At 38.8% G+C, this 17,725-nt stretch overlaps 1 protein-coding gene across 2 annotated transcripts in view; it reads left to right on the plus strand.

Moving 5' to 3' along the window:
* LOC126161775 (endonuclease/exonuclease/phosphatase family domain-containing protein 1-like) overlaps positions 1 to 17,725 on the plus strand; it is a 124,819-nt gene that overhangs the window by 96,214 nt on the left and 10,880 nt on the right. For both annotated transcript variants that reach the window (XM_049917844.1, XM_049917845.1), the window contains exons 10-12: positions 1,063 to 1,194; positions 9,373 to 9,526; positions 13,921 to 14,055. In XM_049917844.1, coding sequence (XP_049773801.1) covers positions 1,063 to 1,194; positions 9,373 to 9,526; positions 13,921 to 14,055 — 421 coding nt within the window. The remainder of the gene's footprint in view (positions 1 to 1,062; positions 1,195 to 9,372; positions 9,527 to 13,920; positions 14,056 to 17,725) is intronic.

A 17,725-nucleotide genomic window follows, 5' to 3' on the forward strand; every position in this document is an offset into this window, starting at 1 on the left:
GTTATGTCTTAAGATGACATTTTTCCATAAGTAGTCCCTAGGGAAAAAGATGATTTTGTGGATGTATAGTATAGTCCAGTACAGTAAAATTTACAAGACACAATTTTTTGAAGGCACTAATTATTCTCAGTGTGATTTCTTTTCCTTATTTTGGTATTATAAATGCATTCATGCTGTGACTGGCTTTTTCTGAGAAACTGATTACATAGCAGAGTAATGAATGGAACTAAGCATGGTTTGCCTTCCTCATCCTTTGTGTACTTGTAAATTTTAATACTCTAAAATTGTAGCACACTCTTGAGTGTTTTTTACAAGTTGGTTCAGTATAACCATTTTCAGCCCATATTGAACCCATAGCCCAAAAGTTTTGTGACACCTACATATTCTTATTTTGCCTTTCAATCTTACTAGGACAGATTTTTGGGTAAGTGGAGAAAATCTCACAGTTCACACATACTGCTTTTTGTTCTTTTTTTAACATTTTCAGTAACATTATTGTCAAAAAGTGATTGTTTTCATTATTATATTTCAGGAACATTAGTTTGTTTGTGTTGACATCAAATTTTCTGCTGTTGAATGCACACTTTATATTCCACATCCACTCAGTTATGCATGAGTGTCATCAGCAAATGGCACAAATTTTTGGAGACCCATCTATCCAATTACGTCAGAAACATTTACAGGGATAGGATCAAGCCCAGAGGAATGTCATACTTTGTTGGTGTTTCATTGATGGGAAAATGTTTGCAATTGTATTCTGAATGCTGAACTTTTATGTTGTGATAACATTTCTGTGCAGTTTTCTAGATTTGAAAATAACAATCTGTAACTATATATTCTACACTCATTTTTTTAAATTTCATGCTTCCATCAATGAACTATGGCATTAACAAATGAATTTTATCTCACATTAGTAATGCTTCCAACTGTATATTACCTATTAATACATTTTTTATCTAAACCATTTTCCAGGTGCGATGTAGTTTCTTTACGTATTTGCTTTGTACTGAATTCCTTAGATATTTTTAATGTTCTTTTAATATCATTTGCATTGTCTTCCAGGGTTCAGCTGGCCTTGGATTTATTTATGACTGCAGGAATGACCTGCAGATTCTGCAAGTAAAGGAAGTTGAACTAAGTGAAGCCTGCCCTAAGTTGGCATGCAGTATTGGAGTCCTGCTAATGAAATTCAAGGTTGTTATGAAATAAAATTTTCATTTTTATTTTGAGTAATGTTTAAATTCGTAAATAGATTACAATTTAAATATATTTATTCGTTTGTTAACTTTGATACCTGTTATTGATAACTGCATATGAGTTAATGATTCCTTTTGAAAGTGGCAGAGCGGATATGACGAACTATATTTGGTCGTACAGGGTATATATCGATTTATGGGTATTGTGGCATATGAAGGAAACAATTTGCACATCATGGTGGTGAAATGCACAGATTGAGTAATTGTTTTTATCATGACCTGTTGAATTGCATTTTGAATAAAAAATGTAATTGTACTACAAGATATGAAATAAAAATATAAACCTACCAAAATTTTTGATTTTTCTCCACAATTCTTGTGAGATAGTGCAAAGCATTTTTCAAATTTTTATCAATGGGTAGACAAATTTATGTAGCTAAAGTGATGAACTGTAATATTTCCTCTTGTTTCACTCAAGGTGAGAGGGATATCTGCTGCAGTTATACTTTCTTTTTCATCATCAGTTTTCTGAGACTGGTTTGACGCAGCCCACCAGAACTTACTCTCCGTTACCAACCTCTTCATCTCAGGGTAGCATTTGCACGCAACCTGTAAGTTATTTTTTGAGTATATTCCAATCGTCTTCCCCTTGAAATTTTACCCTTTGCAACTCCCTCTAGTATCATGGAAGGTATTCTGAGATGTTTTAACACATGTCCTGTCATCCCCTCTTCCTCCTTGTCAGTGTTCTTCATATGTCTTACACCCATTTTACTCCGGGCACCTCATTCTTGAGCTTTCGTATTTATTTTTCCTCTCTGGGTTTTTGTACACATTGTATATTACCATCATTTCCTATAGCTTACAGCTGTTCTTCTGATTTCGAACATTTTGCATCTTTTTATGTCGCTGAGCACTTTCTGTAGGTTGACAAAGCCTATGCTGCCACTATCAAGCACTTTGTTAGGACTACCCCTCTGGTGGCTTTCTCTTTCCTAAAGCCAAACTAATTGTCATCTGACAGATCCTCAATTTTCATTTTACATTTTCTGTATATTGTTCTTGTCAGCAACTTGGATTTATGAATTGATTCACGCACTTACATGCCCTTGCTGTCTTAAGAATTTTGTGGATGATATTTTTCCAAAAGTCTGATGGTATATCTTTAATCCCGCAGATTCTACAAACTTGAATAGTCAGTTTGTTTCCAAGTGACTCAATGATTTTAGAAATACCAAAAGCAATTCTTCACCCCTGTAGGGGCCTTCAGTGTACTCTTTCCACTTATCTGCTCTTTCCTCTGTTTTTAAGTGGAGTTGCTCTTTCATTCATAATGTTGGCACCTTTGCTTTTAATTTCACTAAAGGTGTCATGACTTTTCTACATGCAGGATCTATCCCTCCAATGACCATTCCTTTTTTAATTTCTTCACTTTTTCCTGTACAATTTTGCTTCAGCTTCCCTACACTTCATATTTATTTCATTCCTAACTGACTTTTCTCCTGAGTGGTTTTGTGCTTTCTTCTTTTGTCTGTCAACTGAAACATTCATTCTGTTTTCAAGGCTTCTTTTCAGTTACTTTCCTTGCACATATATTTGTCTGTTCATCTTCTGTGATTGCCCTTTTTGTTAGAGATGTCCTTTCCTCTTTAACTGAACCATCTACTGTGGTGTTCACCATTGTCATATGTACAGTCGTAGAGAACTTATAAGGGGCGATTGGGCGTTTAATAGGTAATGCAACACTTTTTTCTGAAAGCAGGTTGTTTTTATTCAGGATTACTATACACCATATTGTTCCCCACTCTTTTGGCAACTAAACCCTATTTTTAATGTAATGTCTATTCAGTGTGATGGCCGTATGCCACCTTATTGGGAGGGCCTGTATGCGTGCATGGTACCAGTACTGGTCCAACGTCAGAACTATTGTCTTGCAGCATCAGTGACTTCTCATCATCTATGTATTGCTTTCTGCAGAGTGCGTCCTTCAGTGGGCTTTCTGCAGAGTGCGTCCTTCAGTGGGCTGAACAGTTAGAAATTAGAAGTTAAAAGATTAGAGCTGTATAGTGGACGAGGAAGAACAGTTCAATGAAGTTTTATGAGGTCCTCTCAGGTGCACAAACTTGTGTGAGGCATTGCATTCTGATGGCAAAGAAGTAGTTAATTTGCATTTTTGTGGCAACAACATGCTAAAATCATTCCTTCAATTTCCTGATGGTAGAAGACTAAATTTCAGGGTTGATTGTTGCACCATGAGGGAGGACATCAAACAGAATAACCCCTTCTGAGCGCATTACTAGCTTAGGGTGCAACTTTGAACTTTTTCTTTGGAGAAGAGGCAGTGTCGTGCCACACACCATAGATTGCCATTTCCATTCTGGTTCAAAATGATAAACTCAAGTTTCATCACCTGTGACGACGTACTACAAAAAATTGGCATGATCATCGTCACAACACACAAGAAATTCTGCACAGATGGTCCTTGATTGTTCTTTGTAGTCTTCTGTTAGGCAGCAAGGAACCCAGGGGGCACACACTTTTAAGTGCCGCAAATTTTGGATGAGTGTATCAGCACTACTAGCAGACACATCCAGTTGTGGAGCGAGATGTTTGATCGTGATTTGTCAATCACATCAAATGACGTGTCCACACATTCCAACATCACAAGAGTCACAACTGTGTGTGGCCAGCTGGCACATGGGAGATTGGATGGGTTTGCGCAGCCTTGTTGTGATGATGACAGATGCCTCACACAATGACTCATTGTGCTGTTTTTCACTTCCAAGTCTCTGTATACATTCTGCAAGTGCGTATCTGTGATGCTCTGGTTTTCCACTAAAAGAAATTCAGACAAGTCTGCTTGGAACTCACCCCTGTTACAGACACCATTTTGAAGGCTATGTATAGTTCCACCACATATCGGAACTTCATGAAACTATAGGTGCTGAAGTGGGAATACTCCAACATCTCCCAAAGAAAATAAGTGTTGCATTACTTATTGAATGTACCTCATAAAACACACATCACCGTTTCTCAGTATTGTATCCCACTTCTTTCCACATTGATCTTTCCAGATGATTCTTGTAAACTTCAGTGTACTCTTCAACATTACTAAATTGTGTACTAGATACTCATAACAATTCAAAATCTGATTTCAAAATCTTTGTGTCACCATGATATAATCCATCTGGATTCTTCCCATGTCCTTAGACCATTAGTTTTGGGCAGTGTTTTTGCTATTACCAGCTAATGTTTACTGCAGAACCGTATTATGTTACCTACCCTTTCATTCCTGCTACCAAACCCATATTCTGCTGTAACTCTGTCTTCTATTCCTTTCCCTATTACATCATTCCATTACCCCATTATTTTTAGAGTATCATCTTCCTTCCAGTGTCCACATACTTTCTGTCTCTTCATTTTGTACTTGTGACATAATTATGTATATCTGAACATATGTTGTTGACATAGATTTGCTTTTGATTATGATCAGAATAATCATATTACTGAACTATTCACAATAATTTTCTGTCTGCCACACCATTCTATTCATGATACTTCCTGCTCTCATTAAACCATTTTCTGCTGCTGTTGATATGGCCATATACTGATCTGACTAGAAATTCTTATCTTCTTTCCATTTCACTTCAAGGTCTCCAATATGTTCATACTGAGCTTTTGCATTTCCCTATCCAGATTTTCTAGCTTTCCTACGTCATTCAGACTTCAGACACTCCGTGTTCTGTCACACAGAATGTTTCCCCTTTGGTGGTTATTCAGTCTTCTGCTCATAGTCACTCTCCCCTTAGTAGTCTCCTCCTGGAGATCCAAAAGGAGGACACTTTCTTCTGAAAGCAGGTTGGTTATATTCAAGATTACTGCACACCATATTATTCCCCACTCTTTTGGCAATTAAACCCTATTTTTCAATGTAATGTCTACTCAGTGTGATGGCCTGTATGCGTGCATGGTGCCACTACTGGTCAACGCCGGAACTATTGTCTTACTGGATCAGTAACTTCATCATCATCTATGTATTGCTTTCTGCAGTGTGTCCACTCCAGTTAGCCAAAGAGATAGAAATTAGAAGTTACAAGATCAGAGCTGTAGAGTGGATGAGGAAGAACAGTTCAATGAAGTTTCCCCAATGGAGAGATTATCATGACACTTTCTTAATTACAGTCCATGCAGTCTGTGGCTTTGCAGGAGGGTCAGAGAAGGGGATAATATAATAATTACTATAATACAAGTATTGGTAAGGCAAGCTAATGCTGTATGGGGGGGGGGGGGAGACTTAATACACTCCTGGAAATGGAAAAAAGAACACATTGACACCGGTGTGTCAGACCCATCATACTTGCTCCGGACACTGCGAGAGGGCTGTACAAGCAATGATCACACACACGGCACAGCGGACACACCAGGAACCGCGGTGTTGGCCATCGAATGGCGCTAGCTGCGCAGCATTTGTGCACCGCCGCCGTCGGTGTCAGCCAGTTTGCCGTGGCATACGGAGCTCCATCGCAGTCTTTAACACTGGTAGCATGCCGCGACAGCGTGGACGTTAACCGTATGTGCAGTTGACGGACTTTGAGCGAGGGCGTATAGTGGGCATGCGGGAGGCCGGGTGGACGTACCGCCGAATTGCTCAACACGTGGGGCGTGAGGTCTCCACAGTACATCGATGTTGTCGCCAGTGGTCGGCGGAAGGTGCACGTGCCCGTCGACCTGGGACCGGACCGCAGCGACGCACGGATGCACGCCAAGACCGTAGGATCCTACGCAGTGCCGTAGGGGACCGCACCGCCACTTCCCAGCAAATTAGGGACACTGTTGCTCCTGGGGTATCGGCGAGGACCATTCGCAACCGTCTCCATGAAGCTGGGCTACGGTCCCGCACACCTTAGGCCGTCTTCCGCTCACGCCCCAACATCGTGCAGCCCGCCTCCAGTGGTGTCGCGACAGGCGTGAATGGAGGGACGAATGGAGACGTGTCGTCTTCAGCGATGAGAGTCGCTTCTGCCTTGGTGCCAATGATGGTCGTATGCGTGTTTGGCTGCCATGCAGGTGAGTGCCACAATCAGGACTGCATACGACCGAGGCACACAGGGCCAACACCCGGCATCATGGTGTGGGGAGCGATCTCCTACACTGGCCGTACGCCACTGGTGATCGTCGAGGGGACACTGAATAGTGCACGGTACATCCAAACCGTCATCGAACCCATCGTTCTACCATTCCTAGACCGGCAAGGGAACTTGCTGTTCCAACAGGACAATGCACGTCCGCATGTATCCCGTGCCACCCAACGTGCTCTAGAAGGTGTAAGTCAACTACCCTGGCCAGCAAGATCTCCGGATCTGTCCCCCATTGAGCATGTTTGGGACTGGATGAAGCGTCGTCTCACACGGTCTGCACGTCCAGCACGAACGCTGGTCCAACTGAGGCGCCAGGTGGAAATGGCATGGCAAGCCATTCCACAGGACTACATCCAGCATCTCTACGATCGTCTCCATGGGAGAATAGCAGCCTGCATTGCTGCGAAAGGTGGATATACACTGTACTAGTGCCGACATTGTGCATGCTCTGTTGCCTGTGTCTATGTGCCTGTGGTTCTGTCAGTGTGATCATGTGATGTATCTGACCCCAGGAATGTGTCAATAAAGTTTCCCCTTCCTGGGACAATGAATTCACGGTGTTCTTATTTCAATTTCCAGGAGTGTATATGGATTGTTGAATGTTAATAGAAAAGCTGTGTGAGGGAAGGCTATGGAAGGGGATAAGGAAAAAACTAGCATAAATAAAACCTATGAAGTTTTTGAAGTGATGGTTGTGGATAATAGTAGTCTCCAAATGATCAAACTCGAGATTCTTGCTTTTATATTTCATAACATGCTCAACAAGATGATAAGTGTCGCCAACATAGTGTGTTCATGGCCAACTGTTAAAGTGGCTGTACTGGAGTGTACTGGTGAACTTGATATGAGCCGAAGTGTCAATGTAGTGCATGCCAACCTAATGACGATGTGGGAAACAGAGAGACCTTGTAAATTTTGCAAGAGATGGGGTATTGAACTGCCTCAGTAAATGAAGATATTCAAGCCACTGCAAGTCAGTCACTGAGAGTAGCTGTCACTGTGAATCAAATGTACAGTTGTCTGTCCTGTGAATACTTTATTATTTAATTGTTGGTATTATTTACTACTACTACTGTCATTATTTTCTTCATAATTATTTGTAATTACTGATCTTACTTTACCTCCTTTGCCTTGAATCTACCTTTTCTTTGACACATGCCCGGTTCTTCCCTTTTCTCTCTGACAATTTCTCACTGCTGGTGTTCTCTTGTTGTTCTATGGTTTTTTGCTATATTCTGAAGAATCTACTTTTGATATCACCATCGTCATCATCATCATCCTACCTGCCTCGTGATGACTGGATGTTTGTGTTGTCATCATTTCATCATAATTTATGTAAGTGGCGAGATTGGACTGAGCGAAGGTTGGGAATTTGTACGGGTGCTGATAACCGCACGATTGAGCACCCCACAAATCAAACATTGTCGTCATCATCATCATCTGAGATAGAAGAAGAAAATCTACTTACAGTTGTTCAAAACAGGAAAAAATAGAGCAGGACTGACAAACCGACAAATTAGTATACACATGTAAATCTTCCAGCAGTATTAATCCTTTATTTGGAGAGAAAGAAATACAGGAAATAAAATTTACAAATGTTGTAATGACTAAAAGTCACTCAAACCTCTGCATAAAAAAACACATTTTTCTCATCAGATGTTTCTTTCTACTTCTGTTGGCCAAAATGTTTTTTTTCTAGTGATTCAGATTTGTGAGTTACTGCCTCATATATATGATAATTCCAAATAGGTCCCTGTACTATTCATAGTCTTTCAGCACGTGTATCTCTCTACCTTTCAGTGAACAAATGTCATATTTAGATTTCTTTATGGTACATTATGTATCATGTCTTCAATTTCTCTCTAATTGTATTTAAAAATTAAGGACAAAAATGTATAAATGAAATTAATCTTCACCTACCTTTAATTGTTTGTGTTTCACTCTGTGGCTGTTTGATGTTTCTGAGTCAGTAGTTATTTAAAAATTCTGAGAAAAATCTGAGAGTGTGGGGGAGGGGGATTTTGAATAGTTCTTGGCTTTGCACAAAAAGAATAGTGTCAGAGTTTTGACAGTACACATTTATTTAACATATTGCACCCCTACCTCTTCTTAAATCATTGATGCATATTTTCTAGTCCATTAAGTAAGAAAAATATGTGATACATAGTCAAATGAGCTCTCAGCAGCTTGTTTGACATGTTCATTGGTGTCTAAATGGTGACCCATGAGATGTTTCTTCAGGTTAGGAAATAGATGGTGGTCCAAAGGGGCCATGTCAGTTAAATGAGAGAGATGGTCAATCAGCTGGAAACGTAAGGCCTTTAATTTGGCATCTACAACTAGGGACATTTACAAGGGCACATTGTCTCACCACAAAATCACCCCTTGGATGAATTTTCCATGGTGAATAGTTGAGGAGGCTGGTGTAATACTCTCCTGTTATACTAGAAAGCCGAGAAAGATAGCCCACCAGCAGAGAACAACATCCTCGTGTCAGGAAATGGGTGCCGTGACTTGTTTGATTGATTTCTGGATGTAGAACTTTCTGGTCACGGAGTCCCACTGTAGTGCCTTTCCTTTGATGGTTCCTTTATTTCAAGATAGCAAATGTTAATCCTAAGTCAACAACCTAACCATAAGTTTCCAAAATTAGCTACCACAACTCTGGATGTCACATCTGGGGCTTTCTTCCGTTCACTATTCAAACATTTTGGCACTGACTATGCGGAAAGTTTCCTTATATCTAGGATATTGTTGATAATGAAACCAACACACTCCCATGAGATGCCTAGTATTTTGGTGAAAACTTCATGATGCCCTGTAACTCCACAGATGAGGAACTTCCTGACATTCACACAGTTACACAATGAGAGATTAAGCTTACATGTGGTGCCAAATTAATTTTTCAGTTCCAATTGGAAGGTGTTAAAGTCATGGACTTTTGCATGCCTAAGCTCCCTTATTTTAAAGAAAAATCTTACTATTTTTGAACTTTAATTTAAGAGCTAACAATGCATATCTTTCTCATACTGTTTCAGGTTACCGATACTGTAGTATCATTACTTAATATGTATGTAAAAGACAGCAATGAAGATTCCTTCTCCAGTATAGAGCAGATGACACATGATAACTTCCAAGAAGATGAGTTACTAATAATATTAGGAGATTTCACTGGCCTTAAGAAAAACAAAGGTAACTAATTTTGTTGTGCTCACTGTATAGTGTTTGATAGACACACAAGCCGTGCTGAAAAATTTGCTGAGCTTTCTAATAACGTCATTCTGTGAAACAGGATGATGGTGGTGGTGGTGGTGGTGGTGGTGGTGAATTATGTGATGTTTTCAGTTGTGTTACTGGTTTCCTGTTCTTTGATCCTATAAAGTGACATGTCCAATGCAAGCAAAGAAACAAGTATTCATGTCATGAGAGTGCTTTGTGAATGTATTACTTTTGTAGGTTTCAGTTCACCTTGGAACACCCAAAGAATTGACTGTTGCTTGATTTCAGACTCATATTTCAAAATTTTTTCTGCTGTTACAATTTTGTATACAGATTTTGCATTTCCTCAGTTGAATTTTCATGCATTTCTTTACAAAAATATCGAAACTAGCTTCTTTTTGAGCTTTGGTCAATTTGTATGAAATCCATTGGGAAGAGATTTTCACAGTTAAACGTTCATGCATAAACCAAAATCCAGGAGGCTGCATGCAGCCTTCAGTATGCCTAAATATGCCTCAGTCTCCTGGTAACTCACTTGCCATCCCTCTTCAATTATGTAACGCATAGCATCAACATATTTTGGAACAACAATCAATATTGATTGACCTTCACAAAATTCATAATTGTTGCAAGCATGACCATTATGAAATTCTGCAAACTAATTGTGAAGAATCTTTTCTTTGGATGATTTATTATCCAACAAAACTTCATGTAAAATTTACAGTTCTTTCACAACACCAGTTCTATAAATGCTCAGAATAAACACTGCTACTGTTTTAACAGTAACAAGTGACAGATTTTAAAACAATAGTAAAGTTACATCTCAATGGTGCGATCTGCTAGTCATTTGTAATTAATTACAAAAGTGATCCTCGTACTGTACAGAAGATCGACACGGAACAGAATGAATAAATAAAGCTCCTGTTCCTGTTTGTAATATGTTACATGTAGTTTAATGAAATCAGTGTGACAAATGTGTTCTTGAAACAATCACAAACACAAACAGTTTTATATTAATGGTCTGTTATATCCAGCGCTTTAACAATGGAGAAAGTCATTTGAGATGGCCAGATAAAAACTGGATATTTATCCTGTTCTTATTATTTGTTGCTGGGGGCTGTAACCCAGTGATAATCTCCTTGTGACTGTCAAGTATAAAATTATATTTTAAAAAAATCATTTTCACCATCATACCACAACATTCAGGTAAGGTGACAAACTGAGTCAGGGACGATGACAAACTATGACAGAGGTTTATTTCAACTACAAGTTTTATTTGTTTTATGGCTTTGCTAAGTTTTGATGATTTAAAAAATGTATCACAATAAATATAGTGACTTCCCAAGTTAAGGAAATAAAAATTTGATTCTGTAGCAACAATATTGCCCTCCTAGAAACAGTTTCATTACTTCACTTTTACTACTATTACACTACTGGCCATTAAAATTGCTACATCAAGAAGAAATGCAGATGATAAACGGGTGTTCATTGGACAAATATATTATACTAGAACTGACATATGATTACATTTTCACGCAATTTGGGTGCGTAGATCCTGAGAAATCAGTACCCAGAACCACCACCTCTGGCCGTAATAATAGCCTTGATACGCCTGGGCATTGAGTCAAACAGCTTGGATGGCGTGTACAGGTACAGCTGCCCATGCAGCTTCAACACGATACCACAGTTCATCAAGAGTAGTGACTAGCGTATTGTGATGAGCCAGTTGCTCCACCATTGACCGGACATTTTCAATTGGTGAGAGATCTGGAGAATGTGCTGGCTAGGGCAACAGTCAAACATTTTCTGTATCCAGGAAGGCTTTACAGGACCTGCAACACATGGTATTGCATTATCCTGCTGAAATGTAGGGTTTCACAGGGATCGAATGAAGGGTAGAGCCAAGGGTCGTAACACATCTGAAATGTAACATCCACTTTTCAAAGTGCCATCAATGCGAACAAGAGGTGACCGAGACGTGTAACCAATGGCACCCCATACCATCACGCCAGGTGATAAGCCAGTATGGAAATAACGAATACACTCTCCAATGTGCGTTCACTGTGATGTCGCCAAACACGGATGTGACCATCATGATGCTGTAAACAGAACCTGGATTCATCCGAAAAAATGATGTTTTGCCATTTGTGTACCCAGGTTCATCGTTGAGTACACCATTGCAGGCGCTCCTGTCTGTGATGAAACATCAAGGGTAACTGCAGCCATGGTCTCCAAGCTGATAGTCCATGTTCCTGCAAACATCGTTGAACTGAACTGTTTGTGCAGATGGTGGTTGTCTTGCAAACGTCCCCATCTGTGTTGACTCGGGGATCGAGATGTGGCTGCACGATCTGTTACAGCCATGTGGATAAGATGCCTGCCATCTCGACTGCTAGTGATACGAGGGCATTGGGATCCAGCACAGCATTCCGTATTACCCTCCTGAACCCACCGATTCCATTTTCTGCTAACAGTCATTGGATCTCGACCAACGTGAGCAGCAGTGTCGCGATATGATAAACCGCAATCGCGATAGGCTACAATCCGACCTTTATCAAAGTCGGAAACATGATGGTACGAATTTCTCCTCCTTACACGAGGCATCACAACGACGTTTCACCAGGCAACGCTGGTCAGCTGCTGTTTGTGTATGAGAAATCGGTTGGAAACTTTCCTCATGTCAGCACGTTGTATGTGTCGCCACCAGTGCCAACCTTGTGTGAATGCTCTGAAAAGCTAATCATTTGCATATCACACCATCATCTTCCTCTCGATTAAATTTTGTGTCTGTAGCATGTCATCTTCATGGTGTAGCAATTTTAATGGCCAGTAGTGTAAATTACTGCCATTCAAAACACACTCAAAAGCCAATCAAAAAATCATGATAACTACATTTCCATGGATGGCATTTGACTTGAATTTCATTCTGGTTAGTGAACATGGTATTGCTTGCACATAATTTGTGGGAACAATAATTCAGATTTCCTTTTTTCACTATAAATAATGTAGTGTTTTAGGTCCATACCATCATCTGTGCCAGCAAATGGCACATTGCTCTCTTCTTTTTAAAAGAAATTACTAGTTTAGGGCATTTGGTATCGGTGATTTCATCTGACACAGTTTTGAGTTTCTCTTCTTGTTCAGTTCGTTTCTTTTTTTATTAAAAAGCATTTTAATCTCTAGTGTGTTATAGTGAGGTATATAGATGGAAATTTCTTATTAGGTTTCCTAAATTTATATTTTTTACAGTCAGAAGTTGCAGAAAAAACAGAGTTACTTCATATGGTAAAAAAAGCTGTCAATTTTGTAGCTCTGTCAGATAGAAGCATGTCAGAGAGTGGCTGAATTGAATCAGTTGTTGATGTTTAAATAGCAGTTTCACCTTATTGACAAGGTATCTCAGCTGTGACAAGGCACAAATCATCGTTGGTGAAAATACTATTCTCTAATGGCATGATTGTCATAACTGAGTAGTTATTAATTGCTAACCTCCCATTAGCAACCACAAGGCATGCTTCGCTAGTTTCTGACTACATGACTCCTACACCCAAACCTGCACCCAGTGGGGTCACTTTTCTCGTCTCTTTCAGTTTCTTTCATTTTTTATTAAGAAGAAAGACCTACCACTCATCACTTTCCTTATCCCTCCCTCCTCAGGATTTAGTGAGTGAAAGTGTGTGTGTGTATATGTGTGTGTGTGTGTGTGTGTGTGTGTGTGTGTGTGTGTGTGTGTGTGTGAGATATATATATATATATATATATATATATATATATATATATATATATATATATATATATATATAAAAAATGATAGTTTGCCTGGAAAGCTATTGTAAGTTTTTGAATTGTCAGTAAGTCAGCTGTGCGCGTCTCGCTGTATTTTCTCATTTTGATTTTTTATTTCATTCTATGACCATTTTGTGACACTGATGCCTTAAATGTGTCACAGGAGTCATAAATAAATAAAACAGTCAGATCATAAACATCTTTGTTGTCTCATGGATGGAACCTAAATTTCAGGAATACATGCGAGATTCCTTTCATGAAACCTTACATTATGAAACAAAATATATTGGCTACCATGTCAGACTATGATAAAAAGAAATGTTAAAATATTTATGAAGATATTTAACTCCTCTGGAAGTAAATTGAATTATGTAAGTTCTTAGTGTCTTAGTTCATAGTGTTTAACTAGAACCTGTAGATTACTAATTCAGATTTGAAACATTGTAATAATCCATCCCATATTTTTACTGCCATAAAAATTCTGTAGTGCATAAGAAGTTTGAGTCACCAAGTCATGTTAAGTTACAAAAAAAGATTGTTTTGTTATGTGATTTAATTGGATTTCTTTATTCTCTCCACAGAGATGGATGATAGTCTGAAAGTACATTATAGGACGATAATTCCTACCACAATTTCTACAAATGCTAATGAGAATCCAGTTGTAAAATATGCAGATAACGTCCTTCTGAACAAAAATGCACAATCACTGTTTACAGGTAATGGTCTTTCCCTTCTCCGTGCTCACTCATTCATCTTTTAGACTAATGATGTCCCCATTTTTTGGGAACTAAGTGAAAATTATTTCATAAAAGTTCCAGTTTCGATCAAAACAGTTAGTGTTCCAAAAAAGAGAGAGAGAGAGAGAGAGAGAGAGAGAGAGAGAGAGAGAGAGAGAGAGAGAGAGAGGGGGGGGGGGGGGGGTGAAGGAAAACTGCAAATTTTTTGCAGTAAGAAATAAGTACTGGCCCCTAGCCTGCTGCAGGTATTTTTTCATTTGACACAATTTCATTGGTTGGAATATCAGTTTTTTATGCATATTTAATCAATTAGCTTATCAGTTGCATCATGAGACTAAATGCCTCCAACTCCAGACCATCAAACTTAAGGAAAATCTAAGGTATTTATTAATACTGGATCTTTGGGCCTCCATATTAATAGCAAGTTACATGTGGTAGTGAGTAGTGTGGTGTCAGTATGATAGTTACTCCCAGAAATCTACTGCTTTTTGGTTTTGTGAGAATTTTATGCTTGTTCTAAAAGTCTGAGGTATTATATCATCTCTGATCAGTTGCTTTTTGCTTGTATTTTACATGTTAACAAACATATATAAGAAAAACAAATTGCTGGTTGGATCTACTGTAGAAACTATTTTTAAAAAATGAGCTATTGGAAGAGGAGGATAAAAAAGACATGGTCTACACTTTTAACAGGAAGGGGAAAGATTGGTATCTGAAGTGACAGCAAGAAGTGTAGGGGGAGGGTGTACCATTACAAGCAATGGAATTCTTTATATTACATATGTGAGATGTAAGCCTTCTTGTCTAAGTACTTAATTTGTACAAACTGATTTAAAAGTGGTCCAGATGAATGAAGTGTCACACATAAAAGAAACAAGTGTGAATGAGCATACTGTGATTCATCAGAATGTTAGAGGACTAAAAAACAAAGTTAATGAACTAGTTCTCTGTTTACATGATCTAGAATGTCTTAAGGAAGTTGATGCATTAGGTCTAGGTCTGTCTAACAGCCAAATAAATATAGAAATATTTTGTGTTAAACATAAAAATGAGGAGTTGTCATGTAATTTAAAAATAATACTGAGCTCAAATCTATTGGAAACCTGTAATTTCCTTGTGAACTGCTGTTAACAGAAAGGCCATGTATAATTGTTACAGTATATAAACTCCCAGTGGGACAATTCAAATGTCCATTGGAATATTTGAATCAGTATTACTCCACTCAGAAAAAATAGGCTGTGGAGAGCTTAAAAGCAATTAATTAACAGTTTGAAAATGTTACATAAGGCCTATAACCTCAGTTATCTTTTTAATTTCCCCAGCAGCATTACATAGCAGAACTACTACTGGAGCACAAGAAAAGGTGAATAGGCTCCTGTTTAATTAAAATACTTTGACAGAAAAGTGGTTCACCGGCTGCCTTATTCTGCCTTCCTGAGCACCTTTAAAAATTTTCCCAAAAATTTTATCATGAAAACATATCCCTGCTCATTTTAACATGCAACTCACCTCTCACTCCCACAAGCTCCCCTAACTGTATCTCTCTCACAACCACTAGTCCATTGCTGTAAGCCACTCATACCCATCCACTCTCACTTCCTTATTCTCACTCACTCAGCCCAACTCATTGTCATCATCTCTTTGTGTCTCTACTATCTCCTGTCTCTCAGCCACAGTCTCCTTCATTTTGTACTACTACTACTACTACTACTACTACTACTACTGTCGTCTCCTCTCACTGTCACTGTCTCCCTGTTGCTCTCTCCTAATGTTGCTTTCTCATTCATTCCTTCCCACTGCTGCTTTCTGTTCTCACTGTCATTATCTCCTTCTTCCTTGTTATCATTGTCACAGACTCTGTCTCTCATTATCACCGGCTCTAACCCACTTCCACTTTCTCCTTCTCTTTGTTCCTCTGGTACTGTCTCCCTCACTCTTTTCCTAGCACTGTTTTGTTTTTGTCACCTATGTTCCACTGCTAATGCATCCCTCCTTTGCTCATTCTATACAACCACCGTCTGCTATCTTACAGTATTTATTACTTTTATGTCTCCTTCCCACTTCCAGTGTCTCCTCCTCTCTCAGCATAAAAAAAGTGGGAATATGTTTACATGCCAAAATTTTTGGAAATTTTTTAAAGATGCTGAGGAAGGCAGAATGAGGCATCTGGTAACCCAGTTTTTAGTCAAAGTATGTTAAACAGGAGCAACTCACCATTTTTTATGCTCTGATAGGAACATTTTTCCGCTGGCTCCCTTCTTTTCTCTGCTGCAGCAGGGCATATCACTCATATGAAAAGAACTTTATGGCTCACAAATTTATGGTAGTTTCCTTACATGAAATTAAAACGCAAAACTAATTGTACTCTTCAGATTGGATTTTATGTGCACAAAAATTTTTCATGTGGTGCACATGGGGGCTCCCAGAACCCTTCTGATGATAATGGAGATACTTCACAGCATATTTCTCCATGCTACATACTATAAACTACGGTTTTTGTTTCACACCGAATTTTTACATGTGTGTTTTACGTGCGCAAATAGGGTAACTGTAAACCTCTATATCTCAGAAACAGATAAGGATGTAAAGAAAATTTTTCAGGCTGTTAGAGATCAAGACCTTAGGAATCGGTCATAAAAGTTACAGCCACTTGTTGTGAATAACTGTCTTGAAATCTGCAGCTCAGTTTTGGTACCCAAAAACTATGTTTTTGGGGTGTATCTTGGTAACGGATAAAGATTTTTAAATTGGAAAGATGGAATTTCTAGATAAATGCCTAGAGAATTTACCATTGAAATTTTAGCAATAGCAATGTGTGATTATGTTGTAGTGATATCATGGAAAACAATTAGAGTAATTAATGGATGGACATCAGAAAATTTCAAGGCAGCTTTACAGAAAGATAATGGGAGGGATGTTTATAATGTGACAGTTGTAAATTCTGAATTTTATACATTTATAGAAGGGTTTGTATTGATCTTCAATAGCTGCTTTCCCAAGAAAACAATAAAGTATGCCACCACTGACATGTTTTTAGAACAAAAATGTAGGAGAGTGAGAGGTTGAAAGACTTTCGAAAGAGGGGCCTGCAGGAATCTGTCTGTTGCGCATGTTGCGTTGCTTTTATAGTTCTGTTTTTGATCCTGATGATGACTGAGCTAGCAGTTGTGTTACCGCAGAATATAATCTCGTACTGTGGAAAGCTGTGGTGCTGGGCAAAGTATACAATTCGAACAGTGTGAAAGCTTGCTTTATGTGCAATTGTGTGTGTCTACCATTTAAAATCATGTTGAAGCCACATGCCTAAAAATTGGTTTCCAGTGAATGTGTAAGTTTGCTGGATTTTGTCACAGAGGTGTTAAAGACTTCCCCCTCAGAACTTATTATCATGCTGATTAGTCACCCTGTTTGATTACTAATACTGCAGTCGCACAGAGTCACTGTTCAGATAGTTTTAGTAGTTCGCTTAGTTCCTTGCAATTAAAGTTAAATTATCCTAATGATGCTATTACTGATTTTTACAAGTGCTTGCATTACCATTATGTGGCACTGCTGCCTGTTGACCTCTCGGCATGATGTGCAAACAAAAGTATCTCCACATGTAAATTTCCAGCCACATACGTCTCTCTCTGTTAGAATGATCACCATG

The sequence above is a fragment of the Schistocerca cancellata genome, chromosome 2 (assembly GCF_023864275.1).
Source record: "Schistocerca cancellata isolate TAMUIC-IGC-003103 chromosome 2, iqSchCanc2.1, whole genome shotgun sequence".
NCBI lineage: Eukaryota > Metazoa > Arthropoda > Insecta > Orthoptera > Acrididae > Schistocerca > Schistocerca cancellata.